General features: G+C 53.9%; 2 protein-coding genes across 10 annotated transcripts in view; both read right to left on the reverse strand.

Moving 5' to 3' along the window:
- The window catches only part of PIGQ (phosphatidylinositol glycan anchor biosynthesis class Q), a 38803-nt gene extending 30578 nt beyond the window's left edge, over positions 1-8225 (reverse strand). Inside the window, exons 1-2 of one of the 9 annotated variants that reach the window (XR_005103568.1) lie at positions 7385-7465; positions 2286-2986 (exon numbers count right to left, since the gene is read on the reverse strand). Coding sequence is in view for 8 of the 9 variants with exons in the window: in XM_037382765.1 (XP_037238662.1) it covers positions 2286-2986; positions 7385-7417 (734 nt within the window). In the remaining variant the exon portion in view is untranslated. The other 8 variants (XM_037382765.1, XM_037382767.1, XM_037382770.1 and 5 more) reach the window with 8 other exon arrangements.
- Positions 8226-8268: 43 nt separating this feature from the next.
- Positions 8269-10210, reverse strand: NHLRC4 (NHL repeat containing 4). Its single transcript, XM_037382774.1, has one exon. The coding sequence runs from the start codon at positions 9705-9707 to the stop codon at positions 8622-8624; it is 1086 nt and encodes a 361-aa protein (XP_037238671.1). The 5' UTR covers positions 9708-10210; the 3' UTR covers positions 8269-8621.
- Positions 10211-17281: the final 7071 nt, after the last annotated feature.

Raw genomic sequence — 17281 nt, forward strand, 5'->3', positions numbered from 1 at the left:
GAAGAGTGCCTCCCTCCTTGATGAGGAATCAGAGGTCACAGTGTTTGTAAATAGACATTTTTAGAGTTTCTTGCCTCAGTACTTAACCACCCTGATGTCCCCAACAGCACACTTGAGACCTTCAGCAGTAACGGCAATCCCGCAGCCCAGTCCCTCTGCAGAGAGGATTGCAATGGCCACCCCTTAGCACAAGGTGGTGCTGAAGAAATGCCTTAATTTAAGATGTACAGGACTTGAGAGCTCGCGGTAAACTGGATGTCAGCGTTCACCTTCTGAGATTTCTAAGGCTGCTGCCCGGCTTCCCCAGCACAAATACACAACAGTGGCATATCTAAAAAGCCCCGAGCCTCTGCAGCCTGAGGGGACATCACTGACCTCTTTCTTTGGCTTTTGAAAGCTGACCATCCCTTAACATCACAAAGACCTGGGAAAGAATCAGGTCCTGTGACTAGAAGGAACAAAAACCTGGCAGATCTTTATTTTATGGGACATCCTGTCCCATTCCAGCACTGGGAGGAGGGGACTGGAAGGACACCTGCATGTACCATCTTGAACCCTCCCTGCCTTGTGTATGTTGGCACAAAGGAGGTTGTACCACACATCATGCTAGATTGAAACAAATTAAATTAAATGACTTAGGTCAAGCAGGAGGTTTGTTATAAAGCCAGATACTAATCTCTGTTCGCCAAGATTGACCTTTTAAAACACCTGTAAGACAGGCAAATATAATGCTGATACTATGGGTGAATAAAACAAAGCAGAAAAAAATCTGTACCTCCCAAGGTTATGGACAAGTTCAACCTAGGTTTACGTGCAGCAAGTCTCGCATTCTGCCTGCTGGTGCGTAGCTGGCTGCTAGCCTGGCCGCTGCTCTGGCTCAAAATGTCGGTAATGGGCTTAGGAAAAGCTGAAATCAGAAAAGCTCCTGATAAGCTGGGTACCAGATACCTGTGCCCAACCTGCCACACTAAGCTTGAACTCCCAAGTTATGCTTAGACTGTGGCCTTCTGGAGACCTGCGAGGCTTGGGCTTAACCTGATGCTAAACCTGGTCCAAGTCCTAGCACTGACGAAGGTGGTCACATCTGACCTTGAGACCAAGTGCCTATGCAGAAAAGGATCATCCTGTTTGTTGGTAGTCGCACACAGGCCACGGACAGCCAGACAAAGGACCTTCAGAGCTGACTCCCAGTCTTCCACCAAGCTACAAAGTTCTGACTTAGTTACCACTAACAACCATTAATGCAGAGTCAGCATCTACAGAGCAGTCCCAGGAACCAGTGGTCCCTGATTATATCAGGATTGAGGCTGACCCTAAATCTCTCCCAATAGAGTAATCCAAAACCAGACAGTGTTCCCTTTGTGCATCAAAATGCCTAATCCAGCTGTTCAGAAAATCTTTGCATATGAAGAGTTTCACTGTAATTTTTTTATGACAATATCATACAACTGGAAACCTGTTAGAAGACTCCATTCCCCATACCCTTAGGCTGTACTTGAGAAGATTTATCCATGAATACAATAGTAGCTGTTATCCAAATTTCATCAATTAAAGTGTCCCCTTGCAGCTTGGAACCTGAACTGCACTCCCTTCTCCGGCACAACCTCTTCAGGCAGGCTGACCACATGTGTTATTAAGCTTTATACACAGAAGCTTCTCCCCTTCAAATCTGCTCAGAATTCCTCTTTAGTGCAAGCACTTGCCACTCATTACATTTGAAGCATCCTATTCAGTGTCATGGTTGTGACAATGGGATTTCTCCAAGGATTAACATAGACCAGCATTCCCTGTAACCTGCTGTAAGGTGCCAAGGTTGCAACACCAGCACCTGTTAGAGACACGATGGATTTAGACACATATTTGCTGAAGTTTCACAACTGGGATTCATAGCAAACAGGGAGTAGGGAGTCCTAGTTATCGAGCCATTAAGGAGATCCTCATGTCATTCTGTCAGCCATGGAATAGCTGGAAACCCAGTATTTCAGCTGTGATGAAACTGAAGTGGGGCTGAGCTCCCCCTGCTGCAAATGGGGAGGAGGTAAGTGCCTCCCCAGAAAATGTCCCAGCCCCGTGAAGAGCTCTATCCTATCTGAGGGAGTCTTTAGCTTTGCGTTTTCAACAGAGCTCCTCAAACTCTAATAGCAGCTCGGCAGCAGCCTGTTTCCAACAGAAAGATTTTGGGTCAACTGTGTTTCTCACTGGGGTTGAGCAGGAACCCTGCAAATGCCTAAACATGAATTACATTTCCAGGCAAAATGTAAGCTGGCCAGTGTCACGTTACTTACCTGCTCCTGCAGATCCCAGAGATAACTGAAAGCAGGAATGTCAGCAGCATGCACGCAGGCACAGAGGCCTGCTTCAACAGCTCCACGATGATACTAGCTTCAACGCCATCTGACTGCCAGTGGGTCAGCTTAATGGGCCCATCATCGTACCTGTCCGTCATGAACAGCATCTTACTCTTTGCAACTGTGTCAAAGATGGCAGAGAGCTTTGAAGCATCATCTGCCTTGCGCTCAGTGGAGGCAGCTGTGTCCAAAGGGGGATGCAGATGGGAAAGCATGACTTTGCGCTGGTCATAGTACACTAAGATGATTTCTTCCTCCTTAGGGTTGTTAGAGTGTTTCTGAAGAGTAGAACAGCTCCAGAATTTGCTGTTCCCCTCTTTGCTTATCTGAATCCACGGCTCATGGGAGAATATTGTCCCAAGGTCTTCCAAGAACTCACTCAGACTCTCTTCTTTCTCCTGTTTGCTGTTGCTCCATGAGCCAAGCACAGAAACATTGACTTTAGTCACTCGTTGGACTTCACTGACATACTGCTTCACCTGGACAGGAATAAAAGGGAAATGGACCACAGCAAGGATAACAGCAGAGTTCTGTTCCGAGATCCACCGGCCGATCAAAATGCCACTCTCTGCTGAGGAGCAGCATGATGGAAAGAAGACTTTAAGTACCATGGCAGCAACCCTGGAACAATGGTACACCTGTGAACAAATGCAGAAATAAAACTTGAGAATGGCAATTAAATGCAAGGAAAATCTGAGCTGACCAAAGGCACTGGGGATGAGGACCAACCAAGTTTTAAAACAGTAAGTTCAACCACTTGCCGAACGACATTAGTGACAGCCAACAGACATACACACGTCAGAGAAGTATTTAGGAGGTTCCTGACAGTCAGCAGTTTTTGAAGTGAGGGGTGGCAAGACTGGACTTTCTCAGCAAAGCCCTTCTCCAAGTCCTGGTGCAATCTTTCATGACAGCACACTGATAAGCACAGCCCGCTGGACCAGCCAAGATTAGGAATCCATCCAGCCTCAGCTCTGACACTGGATGTGCTTGAGCACTTCCTAGAGAAGGGACATCATAGCACACCGTGATGTCTCTGGGGAACACCACCTCCTGTACTGACAATGAGATATAAGTTTATGCTATAAAGCCAGATAATGTCAGCGCCTCCTTCATCACCCACGACCCCAGAGCTGTGAGCTGTGCTCTGCAACAAACTCACTGAACAACCTTGGTCAGATCACTCATCTCCTCTTGTCTCACTCCCCTCATCTGGAAACAGAGATGGTAACTTTGTCAAAAGGGACCATAGTGATTAACTGATTGAAGTTTATGTAGTAGTTTTAATTCATTAGATACAAGATCCTAAAGAATGAAGAAGCACCTGTGCTTTATCAGTGTTCTTTACAATGTTTTTCTTCATATCATTTAAGAACACATCTCAATGGCTTTGTAAGACTTTACAAAAAGGAGCTTTGAGGCAGTTGACAATGTCTCTTTAAATAAGGTGGAGGTTTCGAACAGAAATATAATTGCAGTAAGGAAGGCGCTGACACAGAACAGTCGGCATCCGGCACCCGTTGTCCTTTCCTGTCCTTCAGTGCTTTGTTAGAGATGTGAAAACTCTGCAGGCCCCCGAGGCTGGCTCCTCTGTGAGGGACCCAGTCAGTCGGAAAGAGGAACACAGAATGTATTTATAACACGTAGAAAGGATGTGCAAGGTGAAGGTCCCTCGTGGTTTTGGTTTTCTCTTTTTAATACAGGACAATTGATCTAGTAAATCTCAGCACCTGGCAATTTGCTATGGCATGAGGCAGCGATGGGGAAGCAGCAAAGGCGAACAATTAACCTACTCCCAGCCCCACAGCTCCGCCAAGTACAGCGGTAGGAAATATCGGCTCACCTCACGGATGAGTTGTCAGCCCCTCGAGGCAGCAAGGTGAAGTTTCCTTGTTGAACAGCTCGCTCCTCTGATGGGCAAAGCACCACAGTTGCTGCGTTTGCAAGGATTAATGTTTTTTTTCCCTGGAACTGAATTTTCCCTTTTACTGCAAAACTGCAAAGCACACCCCAAGACCTCCCCTCAGACAGGCATACGGGTGCTCCTGAGGGATTCTGCTCACAGCATGCTGCTGGAAGCAGAGTCTTCACAGGTGCCGAGGGCACCGAGCACTGTCCCTCGCTGTCCCACAGACCCTCCAGCCCATGGCAAGATTTGGAGGCTACAGAGGGACTTCCATCCCTCTCTCTTTGACCAGAGGGATAAGCTTGGAGCTGTGAAGCCTATAAGGAAGCAGGATCTCAGAAGAACCTCAAATACTATGTGTTTTTCCAAAGGACTACAAGCCTCTAGCAGAAGGAGAACGGAAGTGGAAAGGCATACCAAAGGAAGGGTAGGAAAATGGCAGATGTGACAGCCTGGGACTGTAAGGGTGCAGGACACCAGGCATGGGAAAGTCCGAAGACATGCAGTACAACTGGGAAACGTCATCTTTCACTAGACAGTTTAATGACTATTAGACCCAAATGGACTGAAAAAGCAAGACATCGAAGCTCATCTTTCACTTCTATTGAATTAGCTACTTAATTAATGATTCATGTATTTTTTGATGTTTTTTTCCTCTGGAAGACCACAAAGACATCGAAGGACACATCCTATCTAGAAGAGTTGCTCCTGACACACATAGGAAACTTTGGTGAAAATCTGCTGACAGACACAATTAATTACACTGATCCTTAAAAAAGTTTGATATAAAACATGTCATTTTGCTTTTCCTTCTTTTAGAAAGACTGCGGTCTGTCCAAGGGTACTGACCAAGATATTCTTCCCTTCACTACCTCTCCTACCTCCTTGCCTAACCCATTGTTAATGAAACATTATCAGGTGAGATGACATTTGCTTCATGATTTAGCTTTAGGTTTGAAAAAGGATTTTCATTTTTTTGCCCTAAGACCTACAGACATATTCCTAGGAAAAAGGAAATAAATTATATAAATACAGGGGCTATGAAAGGCAAAATAACGGATTGAACATGTTGGGAATGTACATAAACACATATGCTCAGGAATTATTTAAAATAATATAAATTTAGCTAGAGTGATAACATTCTAGCTACAGTGCAATACCAAAATATTACAAGTGAAGTTCACCAATAACTGCATACTCTAAAAAAGTGAAATTGAGCTTGGTATTTTAAAGAACCCAGAGATAAATGAGGAAGGTAAGTACCTGAGTGGGGTTTCTCAGTATTTCTGTTTTGATTCCCAAAGCTACCACCAGTAATACTGGACAGATAACCTTTTAAAGTTGATTTTTCTATTCTTCTTTTTCCTCAAGAGATGCCACAATTGTTTCAGAGTATTGCTACAAGAGACTTCCAGTGTCTCTGCACAGCTGTCCTTCTTAAAGGTTTGTTCATCCATTGGACATTTTGAAGAATTATCAACTGACTCTTAATCCAAACATTTATTTCTCACCAAGATTTTTTTAAAGATAGCCACAGTCATCTGAGAATACTTCTTATGGAGGAGAAACACTTCTCATGTTCATGTGAGTTTTCTCTCTTACACCCTTCCCAACCTTTTAAATGAATTAAGTTTTATGCAGCTAACTACACTGGCTATAGCTCAGGTTCAATGGTACCCAAGCACATGATCTCTCCTTTGGCTGCTGCAGATATGGCAGTGAAGGCTCCGATACAATTTTCAGGCTGTACAAAATACCTTGACAGTTGAAAACCAGCCCATCAACTATTTGTACAGTGACAGGGCAGATGGTGAGTGGGGAGCTGGCCTGGGCGCTCAGGCAGCAGGGCTGGTGTTCCCAAACCCACAACCAGCCGTGCGTCCTACCTTACTCATTTCAATCGACTGTCTGAAATCTAAAGTTGACATTTTAAATGTCATCACAGTCAACAGTTTCATTGCTGCTAACTTTAATAGAAATATCCTACCAATATACTTAGTCCGTGCTCGTGAAGTGCCTAAAGCCTTGCCGACCACTCATTTCTGCTGGAAATCCCCAGCTCTTCCCCCACTCCCCGAGATGCCACACAGCATCAACGCAACCATCTCGCCCGCAGCAAAACCAACAGCGGACAGCGCCTAAAATGCATTAACGCAACCAGCAAACGAAGAAAGGGCCCCAGGGCTGATTCATTTCAGATCTTTAGACAGAAAAGTCGAGGTGAACAGCGGGACGCAGCCCCAGCCTCACCACGCCGGCTGCCCCACGCCAAGGGGCGCCCACCCCGTGACAGGGCCGCCACGCCAAGGGGCGCCCACCCCCCGGCAGCCCCCCCCCAGCAGCCCCAGGGCCCTCGGCGGGGCTCGGGGCCGCGGGCCCGCAGCAGGCCAGCCAGGCCATCCCGGGGCAACGGGGCCGCCTCCCTACAAAGCCCACCAACTTGTTGCTCAGCCAGTTTTTTTGTGGTTTTTAAATGTGATCTCTGGGCATGGGTGGGCTGAGAGGCAGCAGCAGTGCGGTACTTCACCCGCCCCCCGCCACCCCTCGTTCAAGCCCAAGGCAGAGGTAAGCCCCCCACCCCGGCCCTCGGGCCGCCCCTAAAACGCCCGCAGGGCCCGGGCCGCGCCGCCCCCGGGCTGATGCAGCCGGTACGGGCTCCTGGCCCCGGCGGGGGGAGCCCCGGGCCGCTGAGGGCAGGCCTGCCGCCCCGCGCCCCCCGCCACCGCTCGGACCGGCCCGCCGCCGCCTACCGCCCGCTCCGCCAGGCCGGCCGCTTCCGGGGGCTGTGCACCGCGCCGGGCCCGGCCGGCGCCGGGAACCGGGCTCCCGCGTTCCGCCCGCGCCGCTCTCCCCGTTCCCCCGGTGTTTAGGGCCGCGCCGCCCTGGAGAGGGCCCGGAACCGCGGCGAGGGCTGCCCCGGCTCACCCAGCAGCGCTGCTCACCGGCGGCTCGGCCCGCGCCTTCCGCCGGGCCCGGGGATGGGCGGCGGGGCCCGGCGGGGCCGGCCGATAGGGAGCGGCGCGCCCAGCCGCCAGGCGGGCCGTGCCCCCGCCCTGCTCGCCGTTCCCTACGGGATCCCCTTGTCCTCACGGGACCCTGCCGTCCCCTGTCCCAAAGGCCAGGGGCTCACCTTGCCCCACAGGACCCCGCAGTCCCCGTCCATGCCACCTCAGCGTGGCAGCAGCCTGTGGGTGCCGGTGCCCAGGACCCCCCCATCCAGGAGTTCCCCACCTGTGTCCCAGCAGCAGGCTGGGGAGGACACTGAGGGGGTCCCACGTGGAGAGGGAGAGTGGGTCAGGGGCGCAGGCCCCACGGGGTGGCCCAGAGGGAAGGGTTTGGGCTGTTTTATGTTGGGTGCCACAGAACAGGAGGTAAGGTGGCAGGAGATGTTTTTTTATGGGAGGTCCTGTGACAGGAGGGGATGGGACAGGCTCACCCCACTCGTGCAGACCCCATGGACCCCTCTGTGCTGCAGGGCTGCTCCGCTCTGCAGGGACAGGGTGGCTGTGAGGGCCCTTTAGGGCCGGGAAGGAGAGAGGGTCCTCTCGGGGCTCGACTGGCCCAGGTAGTGGTGACTGGACTCAGGTCTCAGACACCGGCAGAGGAGCCATGGAGCACCATGCCCGTGCCAAGGACTTGGGGCGGGGGGGGGGGGCGACACGAGAACGCCCTCCCTCTGCCACCCCACCTTGCATGCTCTCCCTGGCGTCTGCTGATAAAGGCACCGTGTGCGGGACAGCAGCACAGCAGGGCACGCTCAGCGCCAGGCTGAGGGTTGGCGTGAGCAATTCTTAGGTGCCCACATGCAATTTACTCCATGCAGTAGTTGTTGCTTCCCTGCAGAGGTCAGGAATGCAGCACAGAAGGAGTTACCTTCATTTTACCATTCTACTGAATCTCCTGCAAGCCCAGCGTGCCAGGGAGAGCATGGCTGCCAGCTCCACCTGCCCTCACCGCTTCCCGTTGCGCTCTGGCGTCAGGAGCAGAACCGCGGCCACATGAAAACGGTGTGCAGGGAGGAGAAATATTTATATTATCTTTGCAAAAACACACAAGATCTCAAGGGCGGGGTGGTGAGTTTGCTGAGGCACCAACGTGTGGCCAATTCTGAGTATCTCAGTCCTCCTTCAGCTACTCTGGCGGGTCCAAGAAACTCCGAGCTGGTCTAGTCCTTGCTTCTGCCATCTGGAGAAGCTGGAGGGCGATAAGGCAGTCAAGTATGGGGACAATGCCTGGCTGTGGGAGCAGTGGAGCTCACAGCCCACCAGCAGACCCACAGCTCAGCGGGGCTGCGGTGGAATGAACCCCAGTCCCTGCCTGGCTGTGAGGCTGGGGTCACTGCGTCATGCCCTGGGGCTGGCAGGGCCTTAAGGGGACCTCACACAGTACTTAAAGGCTTTGATGCAGTTCTCCCCTGTGTCTGCCACAAAGAGGTGCCCAAAGGAGGAGCAAGCCACACCGGCAGGCCTCCGCAGCCCTGTGGACACCAGGCAGATGGGAGCCCCATGCTCTGGGAACAAGTGGACTGTACGGCGCTGCTCGTCTGCCACCAGGATGCTGCCGTCCACGTCAACACAGACCCCGGCTGGGTTGCCAAACTGGTGTCCGTATTTTCTGCTGAGGGAGCAGAGGAGCTTACGGCTGCTTGTGAAGACCTTGACATCTCCGCACTCCTCGCTTACCACAAAGCCTCCACTGGGTGCTGGGCTGACATAGCGAGGTCCCTGCAGGTCAGGGACTGAGTGGATATTGAGCATCTTGAAGGCATGGTCCAGAGCAAAGCTGTGGACTTGGCCTTGTGCATAGTCTGCTACCAAGATCTTGCCCATGGAGTCTACTCCAATACCCCTGGGGGAACCAACCTTTCTGATCTGTATCCATTCCCCCTTGGAAGGGCTGGTGTGAGGGTTGAACACCCAGATGGCTCCATTCATCATATCGGCTACAGCCACCATTCCCATCCGAGTTACAGTCACACCTTCTGGCAAAAAAGTGCTGCTTTTCTTCCCCGTTTGCCAGCAGGGCAGGGACCGCAGCGTTTGGCCTGTGCTGCTGAGGACATGGACCCAGGGAGCACTCTCAGCTGTCACATAGATGGAGCCATCCAGGGAGCAGTGGATTCCACTTACTCCCCCATAGCGGCTGCCAGTGGGATTGGGGATCCGCTGGACCAGGTTGTCCTGGCAATAGTGGAGGAGGTTCTTAATATTGTCCAGATCTCTACACAGGCTTTTGGCCTTATCTGCTAGCTGGTGGACTTGGTGCTCTGTCACCATGCCCATGCCACGCTGGCTGCTCAGCAGCGGGCTGGCTGTCTGGAGCGTGGCCGTTGACTTCAGCTGGAGGGTGTATATGGTTTTCAGAAGCTTCTCCTTTTGCTGGCTGGTCTCCAGAGCGTAGTCCATGACGAATCTCTTGTCCCTGTTTGGGGGAAGCAGTAGGACTGTTACCATCCCTGCCTGCTTCTGTGTCTGGGGACATGATCTGAGCGCAGGTGCTTGCTGTCTACCCAGGGCCAAGGTGTTGGTACTAGTCTGGATTCACACCGATGCAACAGAGACCAGATCTCAGCCCTGCTGGCTAATTACGTGCTCAGGATATAAAGACAAACAGGGACCATGGCACAAAAATGAGTCAGCAAGCTGGTTCTGCAGCTGGAGGAACCAGCCAAAAAGGTCCATCAGCTTTGACAGCGTGGCTGGTGCCAGATCTGGCCTGAGGATTTCTGCATGAAGGAGAGCTCTGTGTGTAAGCACACTGACTGGCAACTCCACCTCTCCAGTTCCCAAGATCAGTGGCTTCTCTCAGGCCTTTAATGCTTCCTAACCCTATTTTCTGTAAGCCTCATCTCTCCAAACCATGCTCAGTCCATGCTAACACCTGAGACACTGAGGATGACTATTCCTCTGCTCCCACATGGCTCAGATGTCACACTTGGCCAGGGTCTTTACTAAGGACAGCCCCCTCCCCATCCAAATAGGTTATTCCTGAAACAACCAGTAACTTGTCAGGAAGAAACAGCCAGTAACTTGTCAGGAAGAAAGGAGGTACTGCTCTGAAGGACACATTCAACTTACATGATTTTTTCAGACACAAGAGCCACAATAACTACAAATTTTTTTGTCCTCCTGTTTTAAAACCATAAGGAATGAACGAGCCCCCCAAAAGGCAGAGCTAACAGCCCAGCTTTGCTGTGTGCTCCCTGGGGGCTGGCTGGACCACAGCACGTAGCACACAGCCAGGAGCTGGTAAGAGAAGTGTGGCCTCATGTAAGTTCCTGGAGAGGCAGAAGTTAACTCCGCTTTAAATGTGATTATAATTAGTATTATAATGGACACACTTGGCTGTTCAGAGTTGTTTGCAAGCCACCGCTCCACCTTTGTCACCTTGTGTCCCATTATTGCCTGGTGTCATGTGCTCTATACTGCCTGCAAAGGTAACGCTTCCCCAAAGCACAGCTGAAGGGAACTGTGCTGGGCTAAGGCATAAGAGCGCACATTGTCCTTCCCCTGTCAAATACCGCAACTGTCTGAAAAACACCCCCCGAATACCTGCAGAGCTATCAAATGCAAATACATGATGGTGGGGATGAGTGTGAATACGGCAGGAATCCAGTTTCTGCTGGTTTTGGGGCCTGGGAACAACTTTGCCACCTTCCCCAAAGTGGCTGTGCTTTGTGTTTGGCAGCAGACACCTGCTCGGTGGAAGCAAGCCCTCCGCTGCCCCCCGTGATTGCTTGTTGGGGTGCTCCTTCAGAGCTGGACAGAATTCAAAATCCAAGAAATTGGATTTTACAGGTGAGGAAACTGAGTCACCGCCAGGGAGCCAGTGTGGCAGCCACCACACACTCAGCACCAGAGTGCCCACCGTGCTTCCTGGGTGCTGAGCACCCACAGCTGCCATCAGACCCACGGTGGTGTGTCCTGAGCCTTGGATCATTCATGGGTCTAAGCCCAGAAAGAGGGCCCTGACACTGTCCCCAGCACAGCTCAGGCCAACGACTGATGTGTGACCACGAGCCCAGCCCAACAGATCTGGTACCTCTGTTCTGATGCCTTGGGGGCTGCCTGTCCTTCCCTGGCGGTGCTGCCCTCCCACCGGCTCCGTCCTGCTCCCTTGCTGGGCTCAGGGCAGCAGGGCTGAGCGATGTTGTGTTGTTAGTGACGGGCAATTGCCCTTGAGTCTGGGTAAACACAAAAGCTCCTTCTGCTGACAACCAGAAGCAGCGAGACCAGGGCTGATATGCTCGGTTTTTATTCCCTGCTGGTCTCATGCCCAGAGAGAAGGTGCCTTTCGTCCAGGATCTATGGCCCATCTACCCACCCCTGCCAGAGGGAGGAGAAGCCCTCTGAGGAGAAGAAGGGACCATGTGGGGCTTTTATGTAGAGGTAATGAGGCTGATTTGCTGAACCTAACCCTGAGTGTGAGACACAGCTGCTGGGGTGGGACGGGGACACTTTCACATCTTGAATCAGGGCTCCTGCCTTGTCTCACCTCTGCTTCACTGTCTCAGCGTGTGCTCCCAGCCTGGGCACTGTGCGGCTGTGTGCCTCAGTCCCCCTGCTTGCGAGAAGGGGACGGGTGATTTTTGCCATGTCAGGCTTTGAGGTCCAGCGATGGAGAAGCTCCAGGAAGAGGCAGATCCGCCGGGACTCCTGGGACAGCCCCCTCACCATCTCTATGCTGCTCAACCCTGGCCATGTGTGGAGTTGGCGGTGACATTTATCAGTCCAGCTGAAACAAAGAGGGTCAGGAGCAAAAGCAGAGTCAGCCGGGACCAGCCTGCCCCCCCTCCCTGGCAGTGCCTGCTGGCAGTGCTCAGCCCACCCTTGCCCGCAGAGAGCTCAAAGCACCCACCTCAAACCTGGCCAAGGAATGAAAAAGCTTGTGTCTGTTCTGTACCCAGATGGGCCAGAGGTAAATGAAGTTTGGATCAGACTTCCCCCACCTTTTGGCGTGCTTGGAGGGGCTGCGTGTGCCTGGCCCTTTGGACGAAGGAAGCGAGCTGGGGTCTGGCTGGCTGCAGGAGCTGCGGGATGGGGATCTGCCTCCGGAGCACCAGGGCTGGGCGCTCCTCTCTTGGTGTTTAGGGCCCTTCTGGTCCTGTATCAGCGTATCCCCAAAGCGCAGTCTGGGAGGCTGCTTTCAGACCTATTACAAGCCAAAATTACAAAAATAACTTGACATGACAAGCGGCGGGGCCACTCCATCCGAGCCCCAGCAGGACAGTAGGCAGCTTCAAAAACCATCTCCCAGGGCAACAGGGTCTGACCTTTTGTTTTGCTGTTGTGTGCTCCATCACCAGGATAAACAAACACAGCCTGGCCCTGGGGCTCCCGTTCACCTTTCCAGGACTGTGGCTCTGTCACAACCTGTTTGAAAGCCATCCCCGGACCCCAGGAGATGCCTGTGTCATGGCAGGGCCCTGGCACAGCCCATGCCCACACCGACACTGGGAGCTGCTGGGTTCAAGGACGAGGGCATGGTCAGGCTGCCGGCACTGGGGTGGACCAAAGGGAAGAGAGTTTGGGTCCAGTTCAGGCTTTCCTGGAGCACATAACTTGCAGGTATTAGTGGTGAACTTCTCCCCTTGCAGCTTTTCCTCCCCTGGCTCAGGGACAGCAGCTCTTGCTTGAGTGTCCAGAAGGAACGTGCAAGCCGTAGGTCTCTGCCAGTCCCCGTGCCCAGGGAGACAGGCACGACACCTACCTGGCACTGTGCATGTGTGCAGGGAGCCAGCGGGAGATCCCATTGGACAAACCAATGTCATTGCCTACCTAATCACAGACTTGTGGAAAAAAACTTGAACCCATCCATCAAGAATATTTCCCTATCTAGAGCACGCTGCCACGGCTGGGGAGAGGGTTGGGGGGACACAGATGGCCACATTGTCAATGGAGTGTTAATTGTCATGGTGCAAAGAAACCCTCATGTAGCTCAGGTCCATGCTGGACACTGGAGCAGCCCAGCCCTGAGGGTCCCAGCAGCCCCCAGCCTGCCCCAGACCACCGTCAGCACAGGGACATTTAGGCCAAGGCTCTGATTTTTTGCTGGGAGCAGAAGTGGGTGGCTGTGGGGACGAAGCAGGGCGGTGGGCGGGTGTCCGGCTGGCTGGGGCTGGACGTGGGCTTGTGGTTGCAGATGCCAGGCAGCTCTGTCTGTCCGAATAACCAGGGTGGTGATTGGCACTAATCAAAAAGATGCAAAGCACCGCGTGTGCATGTGTGTGAGTGTGCAACAGAAACTGTTGTGAGAGATTTTGGTGGGAAGCTGGAAAATCTGCTGCACAGCCACATACAGAGAACACGATCACCAGCCTGAGCCGAGCCCCCATCCTGGCTGCACTCCCCCACTGTGCCCAGCTGGGGACACACAGGGGGCTGGGGGCGACACTGGGGGACAGTGCTCTTGGAGCCTGATCCCCCATGCAGGCTGGGGCTGGGGCTCCCTAAACCCTGTTACATGGAGATGAGAGTGGGAACTCAACTCTTCTTCAGGCATCACAGAAATCCCTCCAGGAAGGAAAGTTGTAACTAATCTGGTCCCTAAAACTGCCCTGGCACTGTCCCTAAAACTGCCCTGGCACTGTCCTCTGGCCAGCACGGACACCTTGGCATCCCCACTGCTGGTTAGCTAACCCATGGAGAAGATTCTCCAGGGTCTGATAAGGGCTCAGCTGATGCCTTGGCTTCTCCCTTGCTCTGTTCCTCCTCCACAGCCTCCCACTCTCACCAGGCTCACAAGAGGATTAGGAAGTTAATCCTCTTTGAGACATCAAGCTCCCTGTTGAGCCTGACTGAAAGGGCCAAAAGCTGCTAAGCACAGCGGGGTGCTGACACAAAGCCCCTATTCTGCCAGCAGCAGTCCCCTGGGCGAGTCCCAGCTGGCCTCGGTGGCAGCATCTCTATTGCCACCCCCTTCGCCACCCACCCCAGGCATCCACCTGTCCCCAGAGCCGTGGGAGCCAGGCAGTGGTCCCACCAGGCTGGCTCCCTCCATCTCGCCCTGGCCTGGCTCCTGCAGCCTCTCCATGCTGGCTCCAGGGCTGTGGTGGGAGGGAAGTGAAGCATTGCCCTGTCCTGGCAGGGGACAGCATCCCAAAGCCGGATGGGAATGGAGAGGTGAACAGGAGCTTTCTGCAAACACAGTCCCATGCTCAGCCTGGTGGGGAGGGGTCTGGGGGTCCAGGGGTACTGCTGAACCCCAGGGGCATGGGTATTACTGGAGCAAAGCTATGTGCCAGCAACATCCCGTTACGGACAGTACTGGGCGTTTTGGTCTTCCAGGAAGGGTTGCTCCAGCCCTTGGCAAGGAAGCGTGCAGGCTGGTGTGCTGGCGTGCTGCAGGCTGGTGGGCACCGGCTGCAAACAGGCAAGGAAGCAACTGCACTTTCTGCTCCCCCTTCCTACCCAAACCACGAACTGCCTGCATCCTTCGGTACCCCACACCTAAAATTAGGGAGGAACTAACAGTGGCTGTGGGGGGTTGACCCCCTGCAGCTCCAGAGCTGGGAAGATGATGTGGGCATTTTGGCTTTGCAGCGGCTGCTGCCTGGGCTGGGGCAACCAGGGCTGCCCAGGCACCGTATCTGCCAGTGCTGGCACTCCAGGGTGTTCAGGCAGCTTCCTTTCTGCCTTGCAGGAACGCTTTGACCCTCAGCATCTTCCCCTGCCCCCCATGGGTGCAGCAGTGGGGAGCACCCAGCCCTGGTGCCTCGGCACTGCTCAGCATCTCCCACATTGCCCCGGCCTCAGCCAGCGCGGGCCCCTCGCCTGCATCCTCCAGGCAGGGAGTGGGCAGGCAAGGCAGGAGCTGATCCAACATCACTGCCAGCCGGGATCTCCCCCCGCCTCAGCCTGCTGTGCCTAAGGGAAACCCTCTCCTCCTTCAGGGAGCATCAGCCCTGGTGAAAGCCAGAGGGATTTTCTCGCCAGCCCCAGCTCTTTTAAGTACTTAAACCCTCAGTGCTTCCCTCCATGGGCCTTTGATCCAACTCCAAAGCTAGAACGGTTCTGCCCTGGGCAAACACCCAGGGAAAGGATCCATTTGGAGGCATCCAGGAGCAGGGCAAGGAAACCTCCAATTGCAATAACAGATGGGCAGGGGGAAAATGCAGCAGGGAAATTTTGTAGCTTTTTGTACTCTTTTTCCTCACTTAAAGCTGAGGAGATGGGATAGGTGCTCCTCCGCACTCATCTGCACCGGCTGCACACCACGGGGGGATGGAGAATGCAGCCTCTACCTGAGCAGCTCCAGAGCTGCAGCCCCTGGCACTGCCCTGCAGGTCAATGTTCATGGCTGCTGGGGGCTGGAGCATTCACAGCAAGTCACACTGCGGCAGTGTCCCGGCAGAGCCAGGGGACAGTCACCAGGGCATGGCAACATGGCTGGAAGCAGTGATGCCACCGCGGTGGTGTGACGAGAGCGGTGAGGAGCAGTAGTGCTGCTGCCACAAACAGCTGGGACCGGAGGATCCAAGGTGAGCCACAGGCAATGCGTGGAGTGATGTCTTCTGGGCTGCCTGAGCTCCGCTCCTCTTCCTCCCACAGGGAGGATCCCAGGAGGATGAGGAGGACTTGTGATTCCTCCAGAAGAGCTGCAGTTTGGGGGAGAGCAGGCGGCGGTGTGGGCTGGGCTGTCTGTCCATGCGGCTGCATTGCCCTTGCAGATCAGCCCCCTGCCAGGTCTCAGCACATCTGTGCTGCTCCCCTGGTGTGCCACCAGCCCTGAGGGTGACATCTCTGCCTCGAGGGCACTCAGCACCCTCCCCTGCTCCCTCTTAGTGCGCAGATGGGGCCAAGCAAAGGGAGGGACAAGGCCGGGAAGAGGACTGAGGAAGAGACAAAGAGAATGGTGTTCCTCATGGCACTGCTAGCTTCTTCTAGGACACTTTGCCTGGAGCTTCTGAAAACAACACTGCTCCTTACTTATGGTCATGGGGCAACTCCTGCCGGCATGCAGGCGTTTGGCAGAAATTAAACCTTGCATGCCTTTCCCTAGGTGGGCAGTGCAAGGTGGGCTGGGACAGGCTCCCTGGGATGATGGTGACCCTTTTGGGACAATTCCTGATTTGTCTTCCCAGCTCCAGAGTCCTCCCAACCTGGTCTCTCTGCCTGCCCTTGGCTCACAGGTGGAGAGCACATGTTGCGCTCAGCCCTGCCACCGCTGCAAAGCCGGTTCATTACCTCTCCCCTGCCTGAGACAGCACAATTCTGCTCCAGGTTGTCTTTGCAGCTTCACACATCTACTCAGAAATCTCCTGGCCGACCTTGGCCCTTCTTTAGTCCACGTTTGGTAACTTTCCACTGCTTCAAGCTCTGGCTTGCCTGCATTGGGGTAAGAGAAAACTGGTTGTGCTGGGCAGGAACCACTTCTCCTCCCCAGCTGGTTCCACCTGGTAGCCCACCGTTACGAGTGAGTGCCCAGCTCCCCAGCCCTGCTGCAGGTGGGTTGCAGGATGCACCAGCGCAGCCGGCCAGGCAAGAGGCAGCAGGCAGGGCATCTCAGTGCTTGCCTTCCCCCTGTCATTTCAGCCACAGCCTCTGCAATCCATGTGGTCCCAAATCTCTCGGATATACCCCACTCAGCTGTGGGTTGCTGTGTGCAAAGGGTTAACTTGCCCTGGCATCAAGCATGTCCCGGTTTCTTGGTGCCCCAGCAAGCACCCTGCCACTTCATGGCAACACTCTCTTCCCTTGAACATGGGGTGGGGTCTACCCCATCTTTTACTTGTGGGCAAACCCAAGGCTGTTGCAGCTCTGTCCCTTGGACCCTGATTTCCCCTGCCAGGCGATGCCCACCGCAGCCCCTGCCACCCTCTATGCAGCCTGGGGACTGTGCCTCTGCAGCGACTGTCCTGTGTCAGGACAGGATCTATCCCCAAAATTTGCTGATGGCCTTTTGCCACCAAGCTGGGGAAACTGGGAAGATGCGACATTTTCGTGGGGTCTTGTGGGATGTTCTCACCTAGTTCTCAGGGCTGCCCTGCTCACGAGAAGCACCCTGGTGTGACGTCCTGCCACCTTCC

Source organism: Falco rusticolus, chromosome 4 (genome assembly GCF_015220075.1).
Source record: "Falco rusticolus isolate bFalRus1 chromosome 4, bFalRus1.pri, whole genome shotgun sequence".
Classification (NCBI taxonomy): Eukaryota; Metazoa; Chordata; class Aves; order Falconiformes; family Falconidae; genus Falco; species Falco rusticolus.

Coding starts and splice junctions, on each gene's coding strand:
- NHLRC4 (XM_037382774.1), bottom strand. CDS start 9,707: ATGGTAACAGTCCTACTGCTTCCCCCAAACAGGGACAAGAGATTCGTC.